The following is a 23,626-nucleotide window of genomic DNA, read 5'->3' as shown; positions in this document are numbered from 1 at the left end:
ACACACGGGAGTGAACGGCGCCATGCGGCGACTTTTCACACTGTGGAACAAGCCCCGACGTTTAAAAGCTGCAACAAAGCTGTAGGTGGTCACACTGAAGGAAAGAAATGGGTTATACTCCGGGGAAGGTCCTGGTTAGATTTATTAGGTTAGAGGCTGATTGTTCAATAAGTTCAAGTGGTTAAGAAGTCGTGCGTAAAAAGGGCCATGTTTGTGCGTAATGCCAGTTGGTCCATCTTTAACATCGACACTGAAAGACAAACTGATTTTCCCTTTAAAACAGATATTTAATATGTAAAAGCTCTTATCAAATACTGTAGGGAAAAGGTAGTGCGTAAAATAGCTTTTACGATCCTGGATAGTTTAATTGCGCCAATTTAAAGGCTCGGAACACTTCTCTCAGCCTGGAGCTCATTTGCATCTCAATCACCGGCCATTGCGCGTGGGAAAGCGGCCTCGTTGTGCCACAACTTCCAGTGAAGTATCACTTTTCACAGGTGGTAAAGTTGAATATTCAGCGCTATTTCCCCTTTTCCCACGAGAAACGTCTCCGACGCCTGTTTAACCGTGGGAAGGGAGTGTTTCTTTTAACTCACCCATTGTGTCCCGTCAAATCTGACCGATTTACAAGTTTTCTCTCTTAAGAAAACAAATGCAGTTATTTTTATGTGTTTGTCATAAAATTCGACGAATTTGTTCATCCATGGCTTCAGAACACATGAAATAAATTTGGATTTTTTTGTTAAATTTTGTGCGTTTTATTCAACCTGTGTTTCTGGGCAAAACTGACGCTCATAAGAAATGAATGGTTAACGCTAGAGTTCAAACACAAAACATTGCCGCACTCCTTTCACCTTCAGGATTCACACAACAGAAGCAGAACTTTGTCTTCAAATGCTCTGGAAAAAAACAGAAACTCAACAGCTTGTGTCTCCGTGTGAAGTTTACTGAGGCCTGATGACAAGAAGACAGATTCACCTTCAGTTTGTCCAGGCTGTTGTGTCTGATCACGTGATTCTAAGCAGTTCACATCCTGCAAAATAAATCTTTACCGACATTAAAGTGTCTGATTTTAATGTTGGGAACCAACCACGGTGATGTTACAATGTAAAAGAATTAGAAGAAATCCACACCACACAAGTCCCTTTATTGCACGCATCAGCAGATTCTGACATCTTTTATTATTTTTTATTTTTTTGCAGGAATCAGAACACAAGCCTTTGCAACACAGTTCATCATCATATACATCACAGTTTTATTTGACTGTAACAAGAAATTTACAACAATATCCTCCTCTCTGGAAAAGAAGACCGAGAAATAATAATTTATGCGAGGCAGAGAAAAAAAAGCGGGGAAGTGATTAGAGAAGGAACATCTTCAGCGGCTGGAGTGGAAAAAAAATAAAGTGATCTAAAGAGAAAATCTGTCTGGGTTCCTAAAATTACAATCGATCTAGATTCAGGCCTCTGGTGAATTTAGTGAAAGTCAATGGAAAAACCAAACTGAAACTCAATCATGCAGAGACACTTAAAAGTATTTGCGCCCTTCACAATTTCCATTATTTGTGCATAAAAAATGACTTTAAACTGAATTTAATCCTACAGATGCACGTCACTGATATGTAATATTGGTTCGCTTTCCTGACTAAACAAACACACGTGTGTTTGACTTTCAGGATGTTTTGATTTTTATGCAGAAATGTGGAAAATTCTGAAGGGCCCCAAAAACCTTCTCCAGGTTTTTCCGTCCTCTTCTGAAGGGCCGAACAGAAAGGCAGACGAAATGTCACGGCCTGTTTTTCCCTACAGGGCAGTCTGTGTGGAGTCGGCCGCGTTGTTTGACCTCTCACCTCTGGGTTTGTGCTCCACGTGCGTTGAACTCACCGCTGCCTGCTGCTCCGCGTTCGGAGCCGGCGGGCGCTCCGGGGAGGGAGGCGAAACGACGACCCTCTCCACGGGCTCGCCGGCCGTTCTGTCCGTCACGATCAAGTAGTTGGGCTCCGGCTGGTGGGCGCTGGAGCGGCGCTGCAGGGCGTGCTGGGTGCAGGAGAAGGACCGCTGGCGGGGGGCGGGCTGGGGCGACAGGAAGTGAGGCGTCGCGGCTCTGGGGACGTCCTGGCTCCTGTCGCGGTCCTCGTCTTCCGAGGTCACCTCCTGCAAGGTGGTGATCGGCCGAGGGGAGCGGCCCATGACTCTCGGGGGAACCAGGGCTGTTGCCGACTGGTTGAGCTGCGGGCGCCAGTTCTGAGGGGAGGGGTACTGCACGCGCCCCATCGACCAGTCACTGGTAAAAAGACAAGAAGATGGACATAATATTAGTTCATTTATTGTTACACAAGATGAGATGTTACAATCTCCTGTGCTGGGATCATTAAGAGGCCCAGTCCAACTAGCAGTCAGCTAGCAACCAACAAGAGCTACCACCAGCTAACTAGCCTAGCCAAGAGCAGGGGGTATGAAGTGATGGGATATGCAACTACACCTGAACTAACACTTCTCCTTTGTGCCAAGATTCAGGGAAAAGCACATTTGGAAGGCCTACAAAAAACGAACTAGCCTAGCCAACAAGAAGGAACCAGCTAACTAGCCTAGCCAACAGCATTAGGCAGCATGCGGCACATCATTTGGGTTTTCAGCTTCACCGATGTTTTGTTAAATTAGGCCCACAACACCTCAAGAAGGCGTCCTGGTGTCACCCCCCTCCATGCAGCCACCACACCAGCATGTGACTTTCAACCAAGAGATTAGCTTAGCCCTACTACTAAAGCTAACTCAGCTAGCATTATCTTTAGCATTCTCCCCCAGCTAGCATGTTTCCTCCTTAGCCGTGTAATGAATACGAACTTTTCTGCAGAGAAGTAAATAACTAGATATGGAAATAGTGACGTTTTATCACAGCTGATCACATTTTGTCTGTTTTCAGGCCTAAAATCAACATGGCCGCCTCTAACCAATCACCACGTGGCTTCGTCTGGAGGGTTCAAGCTGGTTTTTGTAAACCGTCTTGAGACAATTTGTATCGTTAATGACACTATGTAAATGAAAATTGATTGAATTGAATTTTTACGGAAAGATTCTTCCAAATATTATATATATAATTGAGTAAACTGAAATTGAAAGTGACTCATAAATATATTGTAGTGACATAAATCCACGTTTCACATCACATGACCCTCTGCGTTATCTCTGGTGATGCCGATGACGGGAAAATGCGTAAAAAGTGTTACGGTTAGTAAAAACGTAGGTGTGACTCATCAATCGAAGCAGGAAGTGGAAACAAAAACGAACCCAACTGGTAAAAAAGACACAGCACCACCTAGTGTTTGGATGACGTTGTTACAGAGTGAGACAGACTGATGAGCGCACAAGTAAAAAATGTTTCACACCGATTGTAGGTTACTGCATCTAGATAAAAGCGCCTTAAGACGGAGGAAGTCTTTCAGAGATAAGAAGTTTCCACCGCCACATGCTCTGCGACTTGGAGCCATGTGATCAGTCTTATCGCGTTTCATCAGACATCTGTTTGTTCTGTTTGGTGCATCTCACACAATCTGATAAGTTGCAGAACAAAGCTGCACACTCTGCGTTTATTTGTTTCTGTTTGTAACCGCTGTTAAAATAAAAAGGGCAGGTTCTAATTTAAAAATAGATCTGTCATAAAGAATTTAGGGGAGCCACTGGAAGTGTATTTATAGTGCACTGGAAAATAAAATATGTTTTAATCTCCCTGGAGACACTTGTATTTAAGTTAATTATCACTGTAGCAATGTCTTATACTATGTGCTCATGCATGCATGCTTTATATTATTCCTCATATCTTACTTTTGTGGAGGTGGAGTCATATCTCGATGTGCTATGGTCCCCGAGAACGAGGCGCTTCTCCCGGGCAGGCCCTGAGAGGCGACCCACGGCGAGTACATGAGGGCGCGCTCGTCCCACATCATCTCGCCGGACGAGTCCACGGTGACGGGAGCCCTCTGGATCTGGTGAGCCAAGAGGAGCTCCAGCACCTGGTGACGCATGCCCTCCCTGGCCACGTCGATGGGGCGACGCCCTCTCCGGTCGTGGAGGTCCAGGTTGGCGCCGTGGAGCAGGAGGAGCCGGGCGGTGTCGTAGCAGCCGTGGAGGGCAGAGAGGAAGAGCGCTGTCTCGCCCTGACGGAGGAATTATCAGAATTAAAACGTGTTACTGATTCACCTGGGACCTTACTGATCCACAAGGGAAATTGCTTGGTCACAGTAACTCAGCTGCACTTAAAAACAAAAAAACTGCTAGTAAAAATAAAAATAGGTGTAAGATAGTTAATAAATAACAATAAAAAATAAAAATAGATGTGAAATAGTTAATAAATATAATAAAAATAAACAGATTAAATAAATTAAATAAAATAAAAAAGGGGTAAGATAGTTAATAAATAATAATTAAAAATAAACAAATGAAATAAATTAAAAAATAGGTGTGAGATAGTTCATAAATAATAATAAAAATTTAAATAATTAAATAAATAAAATAAAATTAAAAATAGGTGTGAGATAGTTAATAAATAATAATAAAAATAAACTAATGAAATAAATAAAAAAATAGGTGTGACATAGTTAATAACAATAAAAAAAACAGATTAATTAAATGAAATAAAATAAAAATAGGTGTAAGATAGTTAATAAATTATAATAAAAAATAAATAAATGAAATAAAATAAAAACAGATGTGAAACAGTTAATAAATATGATAAAAATAAATAGATTAAATAAATTAAAAAATATGTGTAAGATAGTTCATAAATAATAATAAAAAATTAAACAATTAAATAAATGAAATTAAATTAAAAATAGGTGTGAGATACTTCATAAATAATAATAAAAAATTTAAATGTTATTAACAAATTAAATAAAATGACAATGCAAATAAAAAATAAATACAAGATTTTCATATGTACAACTGTACAATAAATAGATATACCCATGTTAAAGATTGAGCAGCTTACCTTGTTGTCTTGCAGGTCCACGGCCGCCCCATAGCGAATGAGGGTCCTTGCTAGGGAGAGGTGGTTTACTGAGCATGCCCAGTGCAGGGCTGATCTCCCTGAGAGAGACAGTGTGAGTGGAGGGGAGGTGAGGGGTGGGGAAGAAGGGAGGGAGTAAGTCAGCCAACGAACAACCATTACACAACAGAGTCGAGCCCAGATGGTGAGGAGAGGGGGAATGAAAGGACGGAAAGACATGAAGTGCCTGAGCCGAAGTGAGGAAGAGGTGAAGGGACGTTGAAGGAAAGCTAAAGCGAGGACGAGGAGGAGGATGAGCAACAAAGCTGATATGTCCGTCGACCTGAGTTGCAGCACTAGAGCATATTAACTTTGTTCTGAGTCAGAGGAGGGCAGCAGGGGAGCTGGAGAAGGAGAGACAGGAAGGGACGAGGGGGGACACAAAGAGAGGACGCAAGAGAGACGGGGGTAAGTTACAAGTTACTCAACCCCTCAGTGTACAGGTTGTTCAAGGTGAGCTTTAATCATGAAGACCACATTTTTTTAGCAATGCTAGTGAAAGGCAGCTCTCAGCTGGTCGGTCCATCCCTCAGATATCTACTGAAATGTTGTATTCACGATCCACAAATGTTAAAATTAACTTTGCAGATCAGTTAAGTCGACATATTGTCTGAACTGTCCTCAAATCTGCTGCAGATTCTTGCCCCACTTGAGAAGCCGATTCTTGCAGAACTAAAAATGCAACACAAGTTTTGTTGTGCGCATGTTAACATGCAGGTGTTAGCATTTAGATTTCAGTTGCAGACGTCTGCAAAATCACCCCATGCATGGAAAGTTTTACTCATATCCTTGTCTTGGATGATGGAGATGAAAGCTTAGATCTTCAGTTTTACACGATGTAATTAATTCTAGCTTTAACTTAAATTAAATTTGCGTCTGGTTTGTGCAAGAATACAACGTTTGAGTGGAGGTTTGGGGGTGAGTGAGCGTCAGTGATGAGCACAGAGAAGTGTTACCGGTGTGATCTGTGTTGTTGACCGGGACGCCTGCTCTCAGCAGCTCCAGCACCACTCTGTCCAGGCCGCTACGCACCGCTCGGATCAGGACCACAGACCCGTCCGGGCCGCACCACTCTGCAGACTGCAAACACAGCGACACCAATCAACAAACATGCAACACATATCTCAAATGTGGCCATAGGCATGCATCAAAACCAACATCTGCTTCATTCTCAAACAGAATATATAAACATAAATAAATATATTTGAAGACATGGAACCATAGACACTGGTCTAATCCCCCTAAAGCTATTAAAAAACTGTTCTAAATAATCTTAGCTCCTCCTAACATGGACAAAATAAAAGCTGAGCTCAACCTGCTGAGGAGGACTTAGTAGAGGTGGAGGCATGGCGTTCCTCTCCCATCCTCTAGGTGGAGCTGAAAGAGAACGAGAACCATTTAAGCATGATGGGGGGATTCAGATTAGTCTGAAGCTTGTGCTGCAAAGTCACATCAAACTAAACTTTTTTTGCATACTTCTGTGACTTCTCCATTAAATCCTGACTTCTGTGCATTTATCAAAGTTATTCATATTCAGTAAACACTGTGAAGACACACTAGATCACCTAGGTTTGCTAGATCTACACAAAAACATTCACTAATTGTGTGAAAATAGTTTTTTTCATGACTCACTAACAGACCAAAGATATCAAATGAAGATTACTTGTAAAGTAATGAAACCCTGTACTAAAGACCTGGCCCCACAAAAACTACTCACTCAGTTACAACATCTGCTGCTTAGAAACATGTATGAGCAAGTATTTTTGTAAAGTTTCCCAGAGGAGCAAAGTAAAAGTTTCGTCTCCTTACGTTGTATGGCCCTGCGGGGCTGAGAGGCGCCGGGTCGGTAGTGTTTCTGCTCCTGTGGGGTCCTGTGGTCACAGATGGAGGCGTCCTCCTGCCGCCTGGTGCATCTCACACTGATGTCCTCCATGGAGCTCTGAGTGAAGTCTGTGTCACTTCCCACATCCTGGTCCCTTCTGAGAGGCCTGAAAAAGCAACAACAAAGCACTGTTTTCAAGTTGTAATATTGTTGTTATTTATTAACTTTTTTTTAAACTCGCAGATAGAAAGAGCTGCAGAAATAAAGATTATTATCATTATTTTTTTGAGAAACCAATGTGGGTTTCATATTTCATTTCTTTTTTATTTTATGGCTTAAAAAAAAGCCCTGGAACACACCCAAATTCAAGTCGTATCCTGGTATCAGGAAAGGGTTGTTAAAATTTGACCAGCCTCTGCCACTGACAGTCCTACACTTCATCCATACACCACTAGACTCACAATTCAAGTTGTTTTTTTATCATAAACACGGGAAAATGCAGTGGTTTGGAGCATACCGTGAAATTCTTACATGTTTTTTACATCAAAAAAATCAAAACACTAAAACAAGGTGCATGAAAAATCAGTTCAGTTTAAAAAGGTGTGAAAGTTGCCAACTTTTATTTTGTATAAGTGTACTGCAAGTGATTTAGGTGCTAATGCACAAACATCATAGTTACGACACAGTTACAAAAAATTACTGAGAACGAGAAAAGAAACAATCAGTTTTTGCAGATATTTTTTCTCTCTAATTGATTATGCAAATACTTAAAATCAGTATTAAACATTACAATCACGTCAGTCACACACAAAAGTCTATAAACACAAAGCTTAGGCGAGCTGGCACTGGCATTGGTTGAAAGGCTTGTACTGACCACACAGGATGAGCTCTCACTTGTTTTAGAAAACACACTCATTCCCCCGGAGACAAAACATCCTCTTACCGCATTCGGATGGCGTCCTCCCCCAGCGGCTCCCTCCTCCTCTTCTTCTCTGCCTCTTTGGCTTTCTTCTTTTTCCTCAAGCTGATCTTCTCCTTCTCCCGGCTGGACCGGAGCCGGTGGTCCTGGTGGGCGGCGTGCGTTATCCAGGCCTTGGCCTTGGCGTCGTTGGCGTCTTTGGCGTCTTTGGATCGGTGCCTCGCCCTGTCGCTGCTGTCCCTCTCCGCCCGCCGCCGCCTCACCCTCCTCACCGTCAAGAACACCAGCAGGGGCAGCAGCAGCAACAGGGCAATTGCTATGGCAACCACAGCCCATAGCCACGCAGGAGTCGGCTCTTTGAACAAAATGATGTAATAAAAATATCAGAATCACATAAAAATGTTGTTCCTTACAGTAAATGGAGGGAATTACTTTAAAGTTCATGTAAATTACTTTACATGAACTTTGAAGTTTGTGCTACTTAAAAAGAATTATTTTTAATCTTGTACATGCAACTAACCTCCTAGTTTGCAGAGCCAAACACTTTCAATCATCACACGCTTAATAGTATTTGCATCCCTCTACATTTCTGCATTGAAACCACCAGGAGACAAAGAGAACCAAATCAAACAAATAGAACTGAAATATTGGGCTTTTCTATTTGTTAATTCTAGGAAATGAGCCAATATTTCATATCTGTGAGTTGCAAAAGTAAGTGCAACTCCAGGATTATGAGTTTATTTGTTCAGGAGTGTTTCCAACCTGTGTAATGAGACTCTGGTGTCATTCAGTTCCTCGCTTCATTTAAAAAACAAAGTCAGATCTTCATAAAACGTTGGTCCAAGTCTATATTGATACGGACAAAGGAGCTTTGTGAGGAGCTCAGATATAAAGAGTTGTTGTTGCTCATCAGGCTGGAAAAGGTTCCACAACCATCTCTAAAGAGTCTGGAAGCCACAAATAATCCACAGAGAGTCAGACAGATTGAAGACGACTGTTCCCCTCCACAGGAGTGGTCCACCAACAAACATCACTCCATCATAGTGGGAGAGGAACCAGAGGAACCCAGGGGAACTTCTAAGCAGCTAAAGGCCTCTCTCACATTGGCTGATGTTCATGTTGATGAATCCACTCAACAACCAAAGACACTGCTCTCTGTCCACAGAGAACATGTGGGACAATGTTTAGTGGACAGATGAGACCAGAGTAGAATAGTTTGGTTTAAATGAGATGAACCAACACTGCCTTCCAGCACCAGAACCTCGTCCCTCCATGAAACGTGGGGGCGCTAATGTCCTTGTCTGGGCCTGTTTTGCTGCATCTGGACCAGAATGACTTGTCATTATTGACAATATTCTCAGAAGTGTACATTAAATTAAGCGGCACGTTACGTCCCCCTCTTTATCTGAGAGATGAAACAAATCTGAAAACCTGCAGCAGGTCTACACACTGGAAACACAAAAGGTGCTTCATAGTGTTTAGTTTGGAAGAAATCCAAAGCGGGGGGGAGTGTGTTGTCTGTGTGTGCGTAGGAGACAGGACATGCGAGCCTACCTTTGACTTCCTCTTTCTCCGTTTCCTCCTCCCTGCTTCCTATTTCCTCTCGGACGCCTCTAATGCGGATGATGGCGTTGAGCTCGGGGAGGGTGGGGAGCGAGCTGGGCTTCAGCAGCCTGACAGCGTTTAGGAAACTGGCAGCGTCGGTAGCATACGGGAAACAGGTAGAGGGCAAACGGGAGCATGGCCTGTTGTCCACTTGGAGGAAAAGCAGGGAGCTGGGAAAGAAAGGGAAACGGTGAAGGACGGGTATGTCACTTCCGAGGCCTCAATAATGACGTATATTTTCCTTTGCTGGTTAAAATCTCCACACAACTGGAGCGTGTGATGACATATTTCCAGATTTACACAGGTTCTTCGCACCAAACATAATCAAAACGACTACACATGGATGTTAGCATTCTGGCTTACATGGAGTTCCCCATGGTTGTGTACTTGGCCCACTTTTATTTTGTATTTTCGTAAAAGATTTAAGTGTTAACGCTCCATGATCTAAACTCACTGTATTTTGTAGAGATGTAGCTCTTCTTTGCCAGTTGAACTTTCATATTCTGCCTCTAATAATTTAGATTTCAGCTCAGACACAGTTACAAAATAAAGTTATATTCTTCTCATCAACAACTGATTAATGAATTCTGCTCTGCCTGTTTGGAAAACTATTATCATATCTAAGTCTGGTAACACGCCCAAATGATTTGATTGGCCTGGTTGATGTTTTCCAGAATATGATGAATTATCAAGGGAGTGACACCAAACCAACTTTCTGTGATAACAAATATGTGGGCGAGGAACTTCCAGGCTACATCATATCTCCATCACCCTTATTGTGCAGAGTTCTTTTTTTTTTTAAGCTCCAGCTTCTTGCAATTGTGTCCAGCAGGCATAATTAACGATGCCTCTGTTCTTCAGCATCAATACTACGATCTGTCTTTGCAACTGCTTCCTCAGTTCCCCAATTCTGTGTTATTTTGCCTGAAACCTTTTAATGCTCCCATCCTGGGCAGGTCTCCTTTTGCAGAATCCATCTTAAAGGTTAAACAAAGAACAGCTACACCCACCCGTCTGCGTCAGGCAGCGTCTGTGCCAGCAGGCTGGCGAGCTCCTGAGGATCGTAGTCGAATAAGTTCTTGTTGGCGGCGAGAGGGGCGGAGCCTCTTAGCTGGAGCGGCGACTGGAGGAGGACGCTGAGTGCCCAGAGGAGGGAGCTGTTGGAGAAGGAGCCGTGTTGGTGCGGGATGTTGGCATGGAGGGCCAGGGTGCCTTTAGCCCACACGGGGCTCTGGTGTTTGAAGCAGTCGCTGCCGTCCCACCCACAGGGGGCGCTGTCACAACCGTGCTCGCAGTGGGAGTTCGCGTAATGATCGCGGCAGTACAGGATGTGGGCCGGACTGAGAGACGTGATGAGATGGAGGGGGATGAAACAAAGAGTAATTCGTCAAGAATAAACACAATAGGAAAACTAGGTGAAATTCATCTTGGATGTAAAGTAAGATTTTACAATTGCGTGCACATTGTTTGTTGCACTTTCATGGATGAAACAGGATCAAACTTCATGGAAGTTTCCGACATTATTTGTTTGAATGAATAAATGCAGAGTAATTCGTCAAGAATAAACACAATAGGAAAACTAGGCGAAATTCATCTTGGATGTAAAGTAAGATTTTACAATTGTGTGCATATAAAAGCATATTGTTTGTTATTGTTTGTTGCACTTTCATGAATGAAACAGGATCAAACTTCATGGAAGTTTCCGACATTATTTGTTTGAATGAATAAATGCAGAGTAATTCCTATTTATAAAAGTATTCAATCAGGAATCTCATGTTGCTCTTTGTTTGGATTTCATGCCGCAGTCTCTGCTGTTATAAGTTATTTATTTCTATGGAAATAAAAGGCAGAGAAGAGTTATAAACCTTTCAAAAACAAAATAACTTTACCGCTAATAAAATATTTAAGAAGTGCAACCCACTCAAACATATCAGAATTCACAAATCCTCCTTGAAATGTTTGCTTTTGGTAGCACAACCTCCTAAAATATTGATGAAGCGACAGCAAAAGCGTTTTACTTGCAGTGACCCCTGTCCTTGAGGCAGTCGAATCCGTCTCTGAGACACTCGGGCTCCATACATTCTTTGTCACATGTCCCGTCGCCGAACTTGTCCTTACACTTTCGGTTCACTGGACACTGGCCCCAGGGATCACTGGACACAGCTGTGGAGACGGATGAGTTATCACTTATTGTGGTTCACCCCTCAGAATTTCCGTTTCAGATATTGTTCTTGTCAAGCAACAGTAGATCAGTAATACAATTTATTGGCATAAACGCTGCCTCATTTCCCGTATAACCAACACAATGTAAAACTGCAATGTAAATGCACTCCCTGTCCCACCCCGCTCAGAGCATATATATATCGAATCCTTTCTAGATGTAATTTATCAGTCAATGCAGTTACCCAGGCGCTAACAGCTGGTGTCTCCTTCGATTTCCAATGTAAGAGGATGAGTTTTTCCTCACACAGGAGGGAGAAAGACAGATGTTGCCCCCAGTGCGATCAAGAGTGGATCTGGTTTTATTCTAATCCTAAAAACCTTTGAAAGAAACGAAAATATTTCTACCCAGAAATCTTCTAGTTTGGGGCATAGCTGTGAAATAAGTCTGCCTCATTTTTCACAGATGGGTGATATTTCTGGAAAAATGTGTAAAAAAAACATAGCCCTCAGACTTTTCTACATTTCTCCTTGAAAATTACTCAAAAGATCAACAAAGGTCCTGAAAGTAGACGAAAAGGCAAGAAAACAGGCAAGTATTTCCGGTATCTGCTGTTACCTCGTTGAAATTAAATGTTTCTGGGAACTGCTGATCTGCTGATTTTAGCCCATTCCACAGAATCTATATTCCCAACCAAAAATAAATGATAATAGAATTCATAGAATTCAGGTCTGACAAAGGAAATCACAGCAGAAGAAATAAACTCAGCAAAGCTGACAGACACAGGACAATATCCGACGTACATTACATATTATGCAAAACATCATCAAAAAACGCAAAGAAGCGATGATATTTGGATTTGGATGCAGAAAAAGCATTTGATTCTGTCAGGTGGAATTTCCTATATATGGTGCTGAAGCGATTTGGTTTTCATGAGACGTTTGTCAAGACTATACAATCTCTGTTTAATAAACCTACAGCCAAAAACTCTTTCATATTAGAGTGTGGGTGTCGCCAAGTCTGTTCAATTAGCTCACTACTATTTGCTCTCTATTAGGAATCCCTGAGTCAGTGGATAAAACAAAATGAAAATATAAGGTATCAACTTAAGGGAAATTAACAGAAAATAGCATTATTTGCAGATGATGTATTAATATACTTTACAGATCCCACTAAGTATCTTCCAGCGCTCATATCAACACTTGAGGAGTTTGGCCTATTTTCGGGATATAAATTGAACGTGATTCTCACATTTAATTATGTCCCAGACAGGAAGATTAGAGAGAGTTTTAGGACTCAAAATTCATGAAGTGCTTGGGAGTGAACCTGCCTCAAGACTTGTCTCAATTGAAATCTTTAAATTATGATGCATTAATATCAACAACAAAATCCGATATGGAAAGTTGGAATTTAACCCCTTCACAAGTGTAGTTGCAAGAGTGGAAGTTATTAAAATGAACATACTTCCAAGGTTACTAAACCCTACCGGTAGAAGTAACAGGCAAAGACTTTACAGAATGGGACAAATTCATCTCAAGATTTGGCGGGGGACAAGACCCCGAATAAGATTCAAAACTCTTCAGATAAAGGGGGACTAGCCCTACCATGCCTTAAGAGCTACTATCAGGCTGCACAGTTAAAAACTTTGTGGAATTTATGCAATCCCGCCTACAGTGCAAGATGGAAGGAGTGTCTCACATCAAACACACATGTTCCAATACAAGCAATAATAAGTGACATAAAACTGAGTGAACATCTTCCAGAGGAGTTGAATCCATTGCTGGGGATATCCTTAAAGATATGGTTTGAGATTATATCAAAAAGAATAAACTGATTGAGCAGATGGATCGCATATGATTCAGACTTCACACCAAACATAGCAGATAGTAGATTCAGTAGATGGGAAGCAGGACCAAAACTATTTTGGGAACTTTTCAAAAGAAGGCCATCAAAAGTTTTCAGGATCTGAAGAATCAATCAAGATTTATACAGATATTTACAGATGCGACATTATATGGAGCAAACTATAAAAAGGTTTAATTCAGACGAGCTAGAGTCAGGAATCAATAAATTGTTCATCTCAGCACATTATTCAGACAGAAATTAATCATAAAACTATAGAAAGAAGTCGAAAGATTAAAGGGCAACAATACAACATATATAAAAGAAAAATGGGTAAAAAAAAAGAGACTGGGAGGATGTTATCAGAGGAGGAATGGGAGAAGGTAAAAGAAGGACAGTGGAAAACAACATGCTCCCTCTCATGGAGAGAATATGATTGGAAAAACATTGTAAGATACTTTAGTCCACCAACACAACAGAAACCTGGAGACACACAATGTTGGAGACTGTGTGGGGAAAATAAGGCCAATCATTTTCATATCTCATTGGCAGGAGTTACAGAAGAGCATGGAAAAAAATCTCCAGTTTTATATTTGGGAAAAGAGAACCAGGAGATTACGAGGTCAGGAGAAAAATACATATTCCGAATAATGTTGGTGGCGGCTGAAAGGGCCATCACCACAAAATGGCACCAAAAATAGAGGATTGGGTGGAGGTAATATGCTCGATATATGTAATGGTAAATGGTCTTGCTCTTATATAGCGCTTTTCTACCTACTCAAGGTACTCAAAGCGCTGGGGGTTCAGTGTCTTGCTCAAGGACACTTTGGCATATGGCAAACTCGGGGGATTGAACCGCTAACCCTTCGGTTCATGGGCAACCTGCTCCACCTGCTGAGCCATAGCCGCTTCTCCATTCTATATGTAGAATGGAGAAGCCGACTTTTGCAACTACACTAAAAACAGAAGGAGAAAACAGAAGGAGAAAAAGGGACAATGCAAGAGAGCTGTGAAAATAAGGTCGGGAGTGAAAAAGTGTTTCATTTTACTTCACATTTATTCTGCTGTAACTTTACTTGAGAATTTATGTCTGACTATGTCTCTGCTCTGGGTGGAGATGTATGGGAGCATACGAATATGTAAAATGTCGATGGAATATTGATATGTGGAATCAATAAAAAGATAAAGCTGAAGTTGTACAGTGCTGTTTAAAAGGTTTTACACTCTCAGACGTTTCTACATTTCTGCATAAAAATGCCTCAAAACATGTAAACTAGCGATAGCAGGGTGTACACAGCTGCCAACACTTTCTTTTCTTTCCTTCTCCGTTTTGTTGTGTGTTTTGTGGTAAAAGTATGTGGTGGCGGTTCCTCAGAGAGTTTGGTCCATATTTACATGGTTGCAGCAATGCAGATTTTTACGTTGCACATCTATGATGAGAATCTCCCGTTCCACCACATCTCAAAGGTTCCTCTATCTATTGGACTGAGATGTGGTGACTGTGGAGGCCGTTGGAGAACAGTGAACTCATTGTCATGTTCCAGAAACCAGTTAGAGATGATATGAGCTTTGTGACATGGTGCATTATCCTGCTGGAAGTAGCCGTCAGAAGATGGTCCACTGTGGTCATAAAGGGATGGACATGGTCAGCAACAATACTCAATCAAATCATTTGCGTGATTGGGTTCTCCTTATGTACTTTCAGGAAGATCTCCTGATGTTTTGGGTCATTTTTACGCAGACATGTTCTGAGGTGGCACTGTAGATAATCCACAGTCTGGTATAGTTTCAGAAGAGCTACGTCACTTCCACGTTCGCGTCCATCTGTGCACTCAACAGGTGAAATTCAAACCGATTATTTCACCGGGTGCATTATTCCAGCTTGTTTAACCTGACCTTATACACAACTATAGGAATTAAAGAGGCCGTGCCAAAACCCAAGGGTTTTATCGGCAGTTCAGCTCGCCCACACATTCAATCCACTCATTGTTTCAGGCCATTAGCGACTATTCATAACAATGCAGGTCAAGCCGTGGAAGGTGGTCCTGATACGGACCGTTAAAGGGAACAGGAAACGGGCCCGACATAAACAGGAAGTTTCCAGGAGAAGCGAATAGCAACAGGAAACGGAGTGGGTCGGGAACTTGATAAAGGTCGAAGGTCGTCACCGCGGCAGTGAGGAATGCGATGGTGTCGGGACAATGGGCTTGGCAGGTGTGTGCGGGACCATAAAATCATAGCAGAAAGAAAAAAAAAAATAAAAAAGTGTGGACAATGGAGCTGAATTTAGACATGTGAAGTGATTCATTAGGCCAGTGAGGGAAGTCTCTCTGGTTCAGCTGGATAACAGGCTTTACATTTATATAAACTTAAAAACTAAACCGATAAATACAATGACACCACAAACATATCTATACCAAGACTTCAAAACACTTTAGCTCCATATAAAGGATCTAATTCATGTTTCTTTTACTAAAAACAAATGTTTGTCATGAGAGTCTTTCTTTCTACAGTCTACAGGGTTCAGTTCGGACACACATTGAACAGGTGAAGCGTTTATTTAATGTAGGTTTAAATCCCACTCACCTTGACTCGTCCAGCTCAGTCCCAGCAGAACGAGCGTCCTCAGAGCCGACATCTCCGAGCGGCTCGGGGTCACCGAGATGCAGCAGGATCAGCAGCCGTCCTCCGAGCTTGAACCACAAAACCGTGTCTGACCTCAGCGCTTGTCGTCTCAGTGTTGGATCTAGTCGCGCCGCTGGGGTCCCTGCTGCTCACAAGGAACAGTCAACTCAGCGTGAATTCACCAAAATGCCATCACTGCTGCTGCCGCCGCCACCACCACCACCACCCAGCCCACTTTGTTCACTCATTCCTCTTTTTTTTTTTTCTTTTTTTCTGAAGCCCTGCGGATATCTGGACAACTTCCTGCCACTGTGTAGAGAAGAATAGGAAGGGCGATAACCATATGTGCATGCGTGTGCGTGTTCGTACGCTTTACTTACTTACTTACTGCGACTCCGGGAACCGTTATTTCATGAAGCGTGGTTTGAATCTGATGCTGTTAGACAACGCACACCGACCTGCTGAGTCCAAAAAACTGTGAACTTGCTTTCTGGTATAAGCTCTCGTTTATTTCACAAAGGAAAATAAATTAGTTTCAGGTCATTTAAACCCTATGAATGCATGTGAACATATATATAGTAAGGATTAATGTAAAACTATTATTAATAATTTATGGAGAAGTTGTGGGATTAAATAAATTGTATTTCTTCACACCTCTTTTCAGACATGAAAGTGAAATTAATATTAAAATTGTATCGATTTTCTCTTTATTTGCTCATATGTACATTGTATTTGCATGTTTGGAATAAATCACTACATCACAAACTCCTTCCACATGAGACGTGTTAAAATCATTTCAGATTTAGTCTTTAGTCATTTTTATCTTTTAGTTGATAACCTTTAATTATTACGTTTAGTCAAACCACCACATTCTCACTTTTGGGCCGATTTCATGAAGCTTCTATCTGTAGCGGACATGTGAATCCAGGCTGAATCAACACTGCACTCTTGGCTCTTGTTCAGTTGTACGTATCTGTTTCCAGAGTTTGGTATCAGCCTGACATATTGTCCTTTATAAGGTTGGATCATGTATTACAGAGAGATAAAGGAGGTAACACTGACACTTATTTAACTTTATAGTTAGCTTACTGGTCGCTATTTATGGAAGCTCCATATTTATGGAGGCTCCATAAATAGCAGGGTGATGTCAAATGTTGTATTCCTCCATCTAATTATTGCACTTTGCTAGTTTTGGTAGCTACAGTCACCTGAGATCATAAAGGCAGGACCGCAGGCAAACTAGGTAATTGCGTAGGACAACACAGGGTCATTTTATTTTTTTCATTTTGACAAACTGTATAAACACATTGGACTTAAAACTACACTTAAACCATAAAGCTATTTATAACTAAAAACTATCGGGTGTAACAATAAGTAATAATGTCTAAAAGTCCTAAATCTCTGGTTTCTGTCTCTTTGGCTGCAGTCGCTCCATAGACTGAATATAACCTCACACCCACAACTTTTCCCTCTTCCTTAGCAACTACTGACACATCATTTCCTGATTGGTTAATGGGACTTTTCCACCAATAGGAAAGGGGCTGTTTGTTTATTGTTGTTGTAGTTGTTATTGTTTTTTTGCTTTCAAGCTTTGGAGCAGGCTAGCGATCTCCGCTTGCTAGCATTTACTTTTCACAGTTTCTCCCGTTGCACCAGATGTGCAACAACATGACGGCAATATTCAGGAAAAGTGTGGCGTGAATTATTCAGAATAAGTCTAATTTTACTTGGTAAAAAACTGGTATATAGTTTGAAGTTAACACTTTTGGTTATGTAATTTGGACACACCAGCACGTCCGTCGACTCCAGATTGTGAAATTAATATCTCGTTCAACTTGCACGTCACAAAATGACTTAAAGTGGAAAAAGTCTGTATGTGTTCATTCCTGAAGCATTAGCAATAGTTTCCGTAGAATGGGTTTGGCATTCCTGCTTATTATGTCAAATACGACTCTAGTCCTGTCCCATCTCGTTAACGTTTAGTCATAGCTTTAACAGTCAAATATTGGTTGTAGTTTGTCAACATCTCGTCTTAGTCACAGAAAAAAAAAAAAAGGTTTTGGACACAATCATTCGTTATCGTCTGAAATTCAATAAAGTACACGAGCAGGTTAATGTTTTAGCAGTTTAGTCATGTCACCACCTGATTTCTGACAAAGATTCCTGTCTCCATTACAGAAACAAAATAGCCACAGTCACAGCCACAATAGCTGCATAAAGACTAAAGCCGAGAAGAGTCATTTCGTTTTCGGAGTGAAATTTTACACATTGTGTATACGATGATGTTGCATGTAATGCTGTAACACACAGCTAGAATTAACACCTCTGCTGGTTATTCGCTTTCTCTGCACGTGGACCTGGACCTCCTCTCTCCATGCAGTACTCCTCCCAGAGCTCGTTAAAAAGGTTTCCTGTCGCACCGAAGGAATAACCTTGATCCTTCTTGGGGTCGCACAGTCCCAAATCCATCTTTTTAAACACGGCACAGAAAACCTGCCGAGAGAGAGGCGTCGTCTTCCTCTCCGAGCAGTGGTTGTAGTAACGCCTGTAGACCTCAGACATGTTCGAGAAGACCGGCTCCAGATACAGCTTGGAGACGGACGCGTCGCGACAGTAAGACGCCACTTTGGGTAAATTCTCCAGGAACTCCTTCAGGACCACGTGCTCGGACGCTTTACGGGACGTCCTCTGCGTTTGCTTCTTGGGGTTTTCCTCCGAATTGTCCGGCTGCGTCGCGTTTTGCGCCCAGTTAAGCACCGACCACTCTCCGACTCCCAGCGTGGAGAGGAACATTCGTTTGCAGACTTGTTTCCTGTCGCCGTCGGATATCAAATGATATCGCATCGAGACCGACCTCCTCGACTGAGTCCACGGAGCTCGGGTCCTTTCCACCGGGTCGCAGTCGACCAGTTGGGCCACGTAGACCTTTCTCTGAGCCCAGTTCATACGCTGCCAGAAACCAGTGAACAGCTCGCTCCTCTTCTCTTCGCTGAAGTCGGCACAGAAGCGGTTTGAAGCTCTTTTGCAGGCGCTGGATGTGCATCTCGGTCCCAGTGTCCTCTGACCTTTGGTTATGGTCGAGCCGTCTTTCTTCCGCTTGCTCACGTACGGTTTTCCTTCCATCCTCAGCTGCTTCTGCAGATTTTGTTTCCACGTTAGCGGCTTCGCAACTCTGGATTTCTTTCTGACTGGACCGTCTTGTTCTGGTGACCTGTTTCTGCCTTTGTCGGTGGCGTTCGCTTGTTCTGCAGAAACACAGTCAGAAAGTCAGAAACGTGCAAAAGCAATCACTCAGATCAGAGATTCTACCTTAAATCTTTACATGGACACTATTTAGGGTATGCACCAATCAACCACAACATTATGACCACCTTCCTAATGTTGTGTAGGTCGACCTTTTTGCCTCCAAAACAGTTGTGACTCATCAGAGAATTGACATGGGCCTTGTGAGGGTGACCTGTGGTGTCTGGTAACAGGATTAGTTGGGGCCCTTGAGGGGAGGGGCCTCTGTGGATCATCCCACTGACACTTATTAGTTTGGGATCTAGTGCTGAGGTCTTAAACGATTTTTAGGCCAAGCAACCCCAAACTGACAGAGAAGGGATAAAGTAGGGATCCTCTGCTATTTATAAATTTAAATTTTAGTACCTTTAGTACCTCCACCGACCCCCTAGGGGTCATGGACCCCCGTTGAAGACATGATCTAGTGAATTTGGAGGCCAGGTCAACACCTTGTACTGTCCTTCAAGGGGTGTCGTTGCTATGGGGTGGGGGGTCTGGTCTGGTCTAGGTGGGGGCTACATGTCTAAGTAACATCCACATGAATGAATACCAGGTCCTAAAGTTCCCCAGCAGAACACTGAGTTGTCACAAGATGGTTTAAATGTTATTTACTTCTCCTGTCAGTGGTCATAATGTTGTGGCTGATCGGTGTATATATATTTACATGCCCCAAAAGTATCGTAGGAGCATCACTCACCCTTCGTTACCTCCAGAGCATCACTGAGCTGAGAAGGGTTGACCTGTGGACACTGATGCACGGCCTCCCTTCTTTCATTCGGCTCAGTCGTTCTTGTTGCTCCTCTCTGCGCCCAGTTGAGCAGCGACCACTCTCCGACGCCCAGCGTGGACAGGAACATGTTCTTACACACTTGTTTCCTTTTGCCGTCCACCACCAAATGGTAGCGGAGTGAAACCGACCTCCTGGAGTTCGCCCCGGCTGCACGAGACCTCTCCACGGGGTCACGGTCGACCTGACGCGCCACGTACACCTTCCTCTGAGACCAGTTCATGCGCTGCCAGAACTCTGCAAACACCCGCTCCCTCGCCTCTTCGCCGATTTCACCGCAAAGCCGGTTTGACGCCTTCCTGCACGCGTCCGAGTCGCACCGTGGCCCCATCGCTCTCGGCTGCTTGGTCACGATCTCGCCGTCTCTTTTGCGCTTGCTCACGTACGACTTCCCCTCCATCCTCAGCTGCTTCTGTTTGTTTCGCTTCCATTCGGACAAATCTGAATCTTTGGCTCTGGTCGTGTTTCTGGCAGCGACTGCCTCGTCTGAGATTTCATTTTTGGCAGCTGTATTGAAAACAAAGAGGAAAGCAGCTTTATGAGACGCAGAGGTTTAAAACACAGTCTGGTCTGACAGTATTCTCACTGAACTATGCTCAATGGAAAAATAAATATTCGAAGGTTCTCAGGCGTCAGAGTCATGGTTTAACCAAAGAAATAGCTGAAACAAGGACAACTGGACTTCTAGGGTTTGATGAAGACATTTCATCCATGTAGCTTCTTCAGTTCTAAAAGACTTGTGGTTCTTAGCTGAAACTCACAGCCAGCTACCTACCTGTACCTGAACGAACCTGCTTTGATCCTGTTTCCTTACATCAATTAATGTGCAAAGACTCAGTCAAGCTGTAAATGTGGGCGAAACATTTTGGAGACAAATCTTCAGACTGTATTTTGTAACTCAGTCCACCTGTTCTCCACAGAGGGACCTTTCCTTTAGTCCTCTTTCAAACCTTCTGTCTTCTTTGACTAAAATGTGTCCTTTATCCTTCAGGGGTAAGTGGACAAACAATAAATACGCCCTTGTGATATATCTGTGTATTTTGTCGCATTCAGAGGCTTTGCACAGATATGCACATGTTTGCATTAAAGAAAAGGTTTGAATATATTTAGCCGTATGTCATTTTGAGGTTCTGGGTTCATGGTCTTTCTGTGTGGAGTTTGCATGTTCTCCCTGAGTCTGTGTGGGTTCTCGCCTTAAGTATCCAGCGCTTCCAGATGACGCCAGGACGTAGTGATGCTGACGTCGCGTCTCATAATTGGTTGGACAACAGGAAGGAGCGGAAGAAAGGTCAGCAGTTAGCGGTTGTTATTAGAGCAACTTATTGTTTATTGTTTTGTTTTGTCCTTTTTTTCTTTGGATAAGCTGATAAAAGCTGTATTTTAATTTAATCTCTTTCAGGATAAAACCTTCTTAAATCCTTTTGCACCTTCTATACAAATAAATGCATTGAACTTGAAAATTAGAAATAAAAACTTTATCTCTTCCAAACATATTGTGAAAAACTTAAAACTCGCGTTGAATAACCACAAACCGATCTTGCAGTCCGAGCAGAATGGAGCCAAACAAACAGGCCGAACATATAGCTGACGTCATCTGGAAGCGCCGGAGACACGAGATGAGCAGCTTCCTCCCTCCGTCCAAAGACTCGTTAGATTCACTGATTCTAAATCGGCCGTAGGTGTGAGTGGGACTGGTTTTCTGTCTCTCTGTGTCAGACCTGAGACTTTTGTTTATCTACTTTTTATGCTTCTGGAACTCCTAAATCCCTCCTGCAGGGATATAAAAATGAATAAAATCTGGTTTTATATCCATGTATTCAAAGATATTCAACTACCTGCAAGGCACCAAACATGCAACTGAAAAATATGAACACAAACAATCTTGTAAATAGTTGTGCACACTTTTCTGAAAACATTAGTGAAAAACAAACACTTTCTATTGTGACAATCCTGCACTGAAATTTTGTTTTTCCTAAGTAGGATGATCTCGTTCCATTATTTAGCCTAACTCACAGACCAAAATGTCAAAATAATAGGAACACGTGTCTGTATCACGACACAATTCAATGACAATAATTAAGCACAACTTCAAAAAATGAAACCACAGTTGAATCAAAAGTGTTTTTCAACTCTTTTTCTCATCTTTTCCTTCAAATTGCACTGTTGTTTTAATCCTGGCCTGCTTCCTATTTATTATACTGTTCTTGTTAGATTTATTATATTTATTATATAACAACATTCAAACTTGCAGGATACACTTCTATTTGAATGCATCAGATTTCTCTTGTGTGCCTAAAGAAGTGGCAGGTGTGTGTTTTTTTTGCATCTGGGTCAGAGAGAGCATCACTCACTGGTGTCTGTGTCGGTGTCGGTGTCGGGCGGCTGGTTGTGTAAAGGAAACATGGGAACCATCTGCAGCTCTGCGTCCACCACCGACTGGGATCTTTTCTTGGCCGGTCCATCTCTGTCCACGTCAGACTTCCTGCTTGCGTCGTGCAGATGGTCTGTGCAGAAGAGCAGCACACACACAAACACACACATTCATCTTGTTAAAACACATGAACGCCACCTTTGTGTGTCGGTGTCTCTCTCTGAGCTCATACCCACCTGGTGGGACGTGATGCAAACCCAACGTGTCAGTGACCGTGGGTCTGTGCACGGCGGGGTCACTGCTGGGTTTGGGAAGGAGACCAATATCCTCCATTGCTGCAATGGCTGCAACACAAAGGAGCAGCAACAGACTTCACAGACTGAACCAGACTAAAAAAAACTCACAGTTCACATTTAAAGCACTGACAACAGAGTCACGTGGCCAAATCCAGATGTTTTCTTGAAGCCTTTCATAGAAGAAGGCGGCTGCACGGCCTCACACTTTCAGAGACGCTTCAAGGCGCTCACAAAAAAATATGTTTCACAAACCTTCATGTGCAGCTGAATGCTAGCGTGCATGCTAAACTACGAGGAGCCCTTTAAAAAAATGACACACGTCAGTGGCTTTCTTACAGAGGGTTACGCATTTGAAAACGTCTCGTAGAGCCGTGGCTTCCATCCAGGTGAGATCGCAGGTGTCCTCGCCGCCGTCTCTTCACTCCATCACGGCTGCGGCAGCCAGTGAGCGCTCCGCTAGCTCAGGCTTTTATTTTGCTAAATGTCCCACAAGAGCCGTCTGGAGGCTGCCATGTCTGCGCATGCGTGCTGGTAGCCAGGGAAAGACGAGCAAAACAAATCAAAGAATTAACTTAATTTTTCAGTAGTTGCAATAATAATTACTATTATTGTTATTATCATTAAAAAGAAGTACTGTAAGTCTATAATAATAATAAATGATAATAATGGTAATAATAGTAGTGGTAGTGGTAGTCTGATAACATTTTTAATGTTACAATAATTATTTGTTTTTACTCATATTCACTGAACATGATGACTTTATATTATATATTATTTAATTTTAATATTTATATTTTCTTTACTGTCTTTTTTGTTTTACCCTGTGGATTTTTTTATGTCGTTTTATATTAATTTTAACAATTTAATTTAATTTAA

The 23,626-nt window shown here is 42.4% G+C and overlaps 2 protein-coding genes across 3 annotated transcripts; both read right to left on the bottom strand.

Annotated features, from left to right (window-relative positions):
- Positions 1 to 1,145: 1,145 nt before the first annotated feature.
- notchl (notch receptor, like) lies at positions 1,146 to 16,276 on the bottom strand. The gene is made up of 11 exons (XM_047599935.1): positions 15,976 to 16,276; positions 11,405 to 11,549; positions 10,397 to 10,726; positions 9,336 to 9,556; positions 7,806 to 8,136; positions 6,850 to 7,028; positions 6,356 to 6,417; positions 5,997 to 6,120; positions 4,984 to 5,081; positions 3,822 to 4,153; positions 1,146 to 2,283 (listed from the first exon to the last, which is right to left on the bottom strand). Exons 1-11 carry the CDS (start codon positions 16,025 to 16,027, stop codon positions 1,803 to 1,805), a joined length of 2,355 nt encoding a protein of 784 aa, XP_047455891.1. The 5' UTR covers positions 16,028 to 16,276; the 3' UTR covers positions 1,146 to 1,802.
- A 1,290-nt stretch (positions 16,277 to 17,566) lies between these two features.
- Positions 17,567 to 23,253, bottom strand: LOC125016409. Of its 2 annotated transcripts, XM_047598891.1 has the most exons (6): positions 23,087 to 23,253; positions 22,742 to 22,798; positions 22,691 to 22,708; positions 22,435 to 22,587; positions 19,994 to 20,590; positions 17,567 to 19,259 (listed from the first exon to the last, which is right to left on the bottom strand). In XM_047598891.1, exons 1-6 carry the CDS (start codon positions 23,130 to 23,132, stop codon positions 18,331 to 18,333), a joined length of 1,800 nt encoding a protein of 599 aa, XP_047454847.1. In that variant the 5' UTR covers positions 23,133 to 23,253; the 3' UTR covers positions 17,567 to 18,330. The 2 variants fall into 2 exon arrangements, with proteins under 2 accessions (XP_047454847.1, XP_047454846.1); XM_047598890.1 differs by having other exon boundaries at positions 22,691 to 22,798.
- Positions 23,254 to 23,626: the final 373 nt, after the last annotated feature.

Source organism: Mugil cephalus, chromosome 11 (genome assembly GCF_022458985.1).
Source record: "Mugil cephalus isolate CIBA_MC_2020 chromosome 11, CIBA_Mcephalus_1.1, whole genome shotgun sequence".
NCBI classification, from domain to species: Eukaryota; Metazoa; Chordata; class Actinopteri; order Mugiliformes; family Mugilidae; genus Mugil; species Mugil cephalus.
This window is presented reverse-complemented; position numbering and strand designations above follow the sequence as displayed.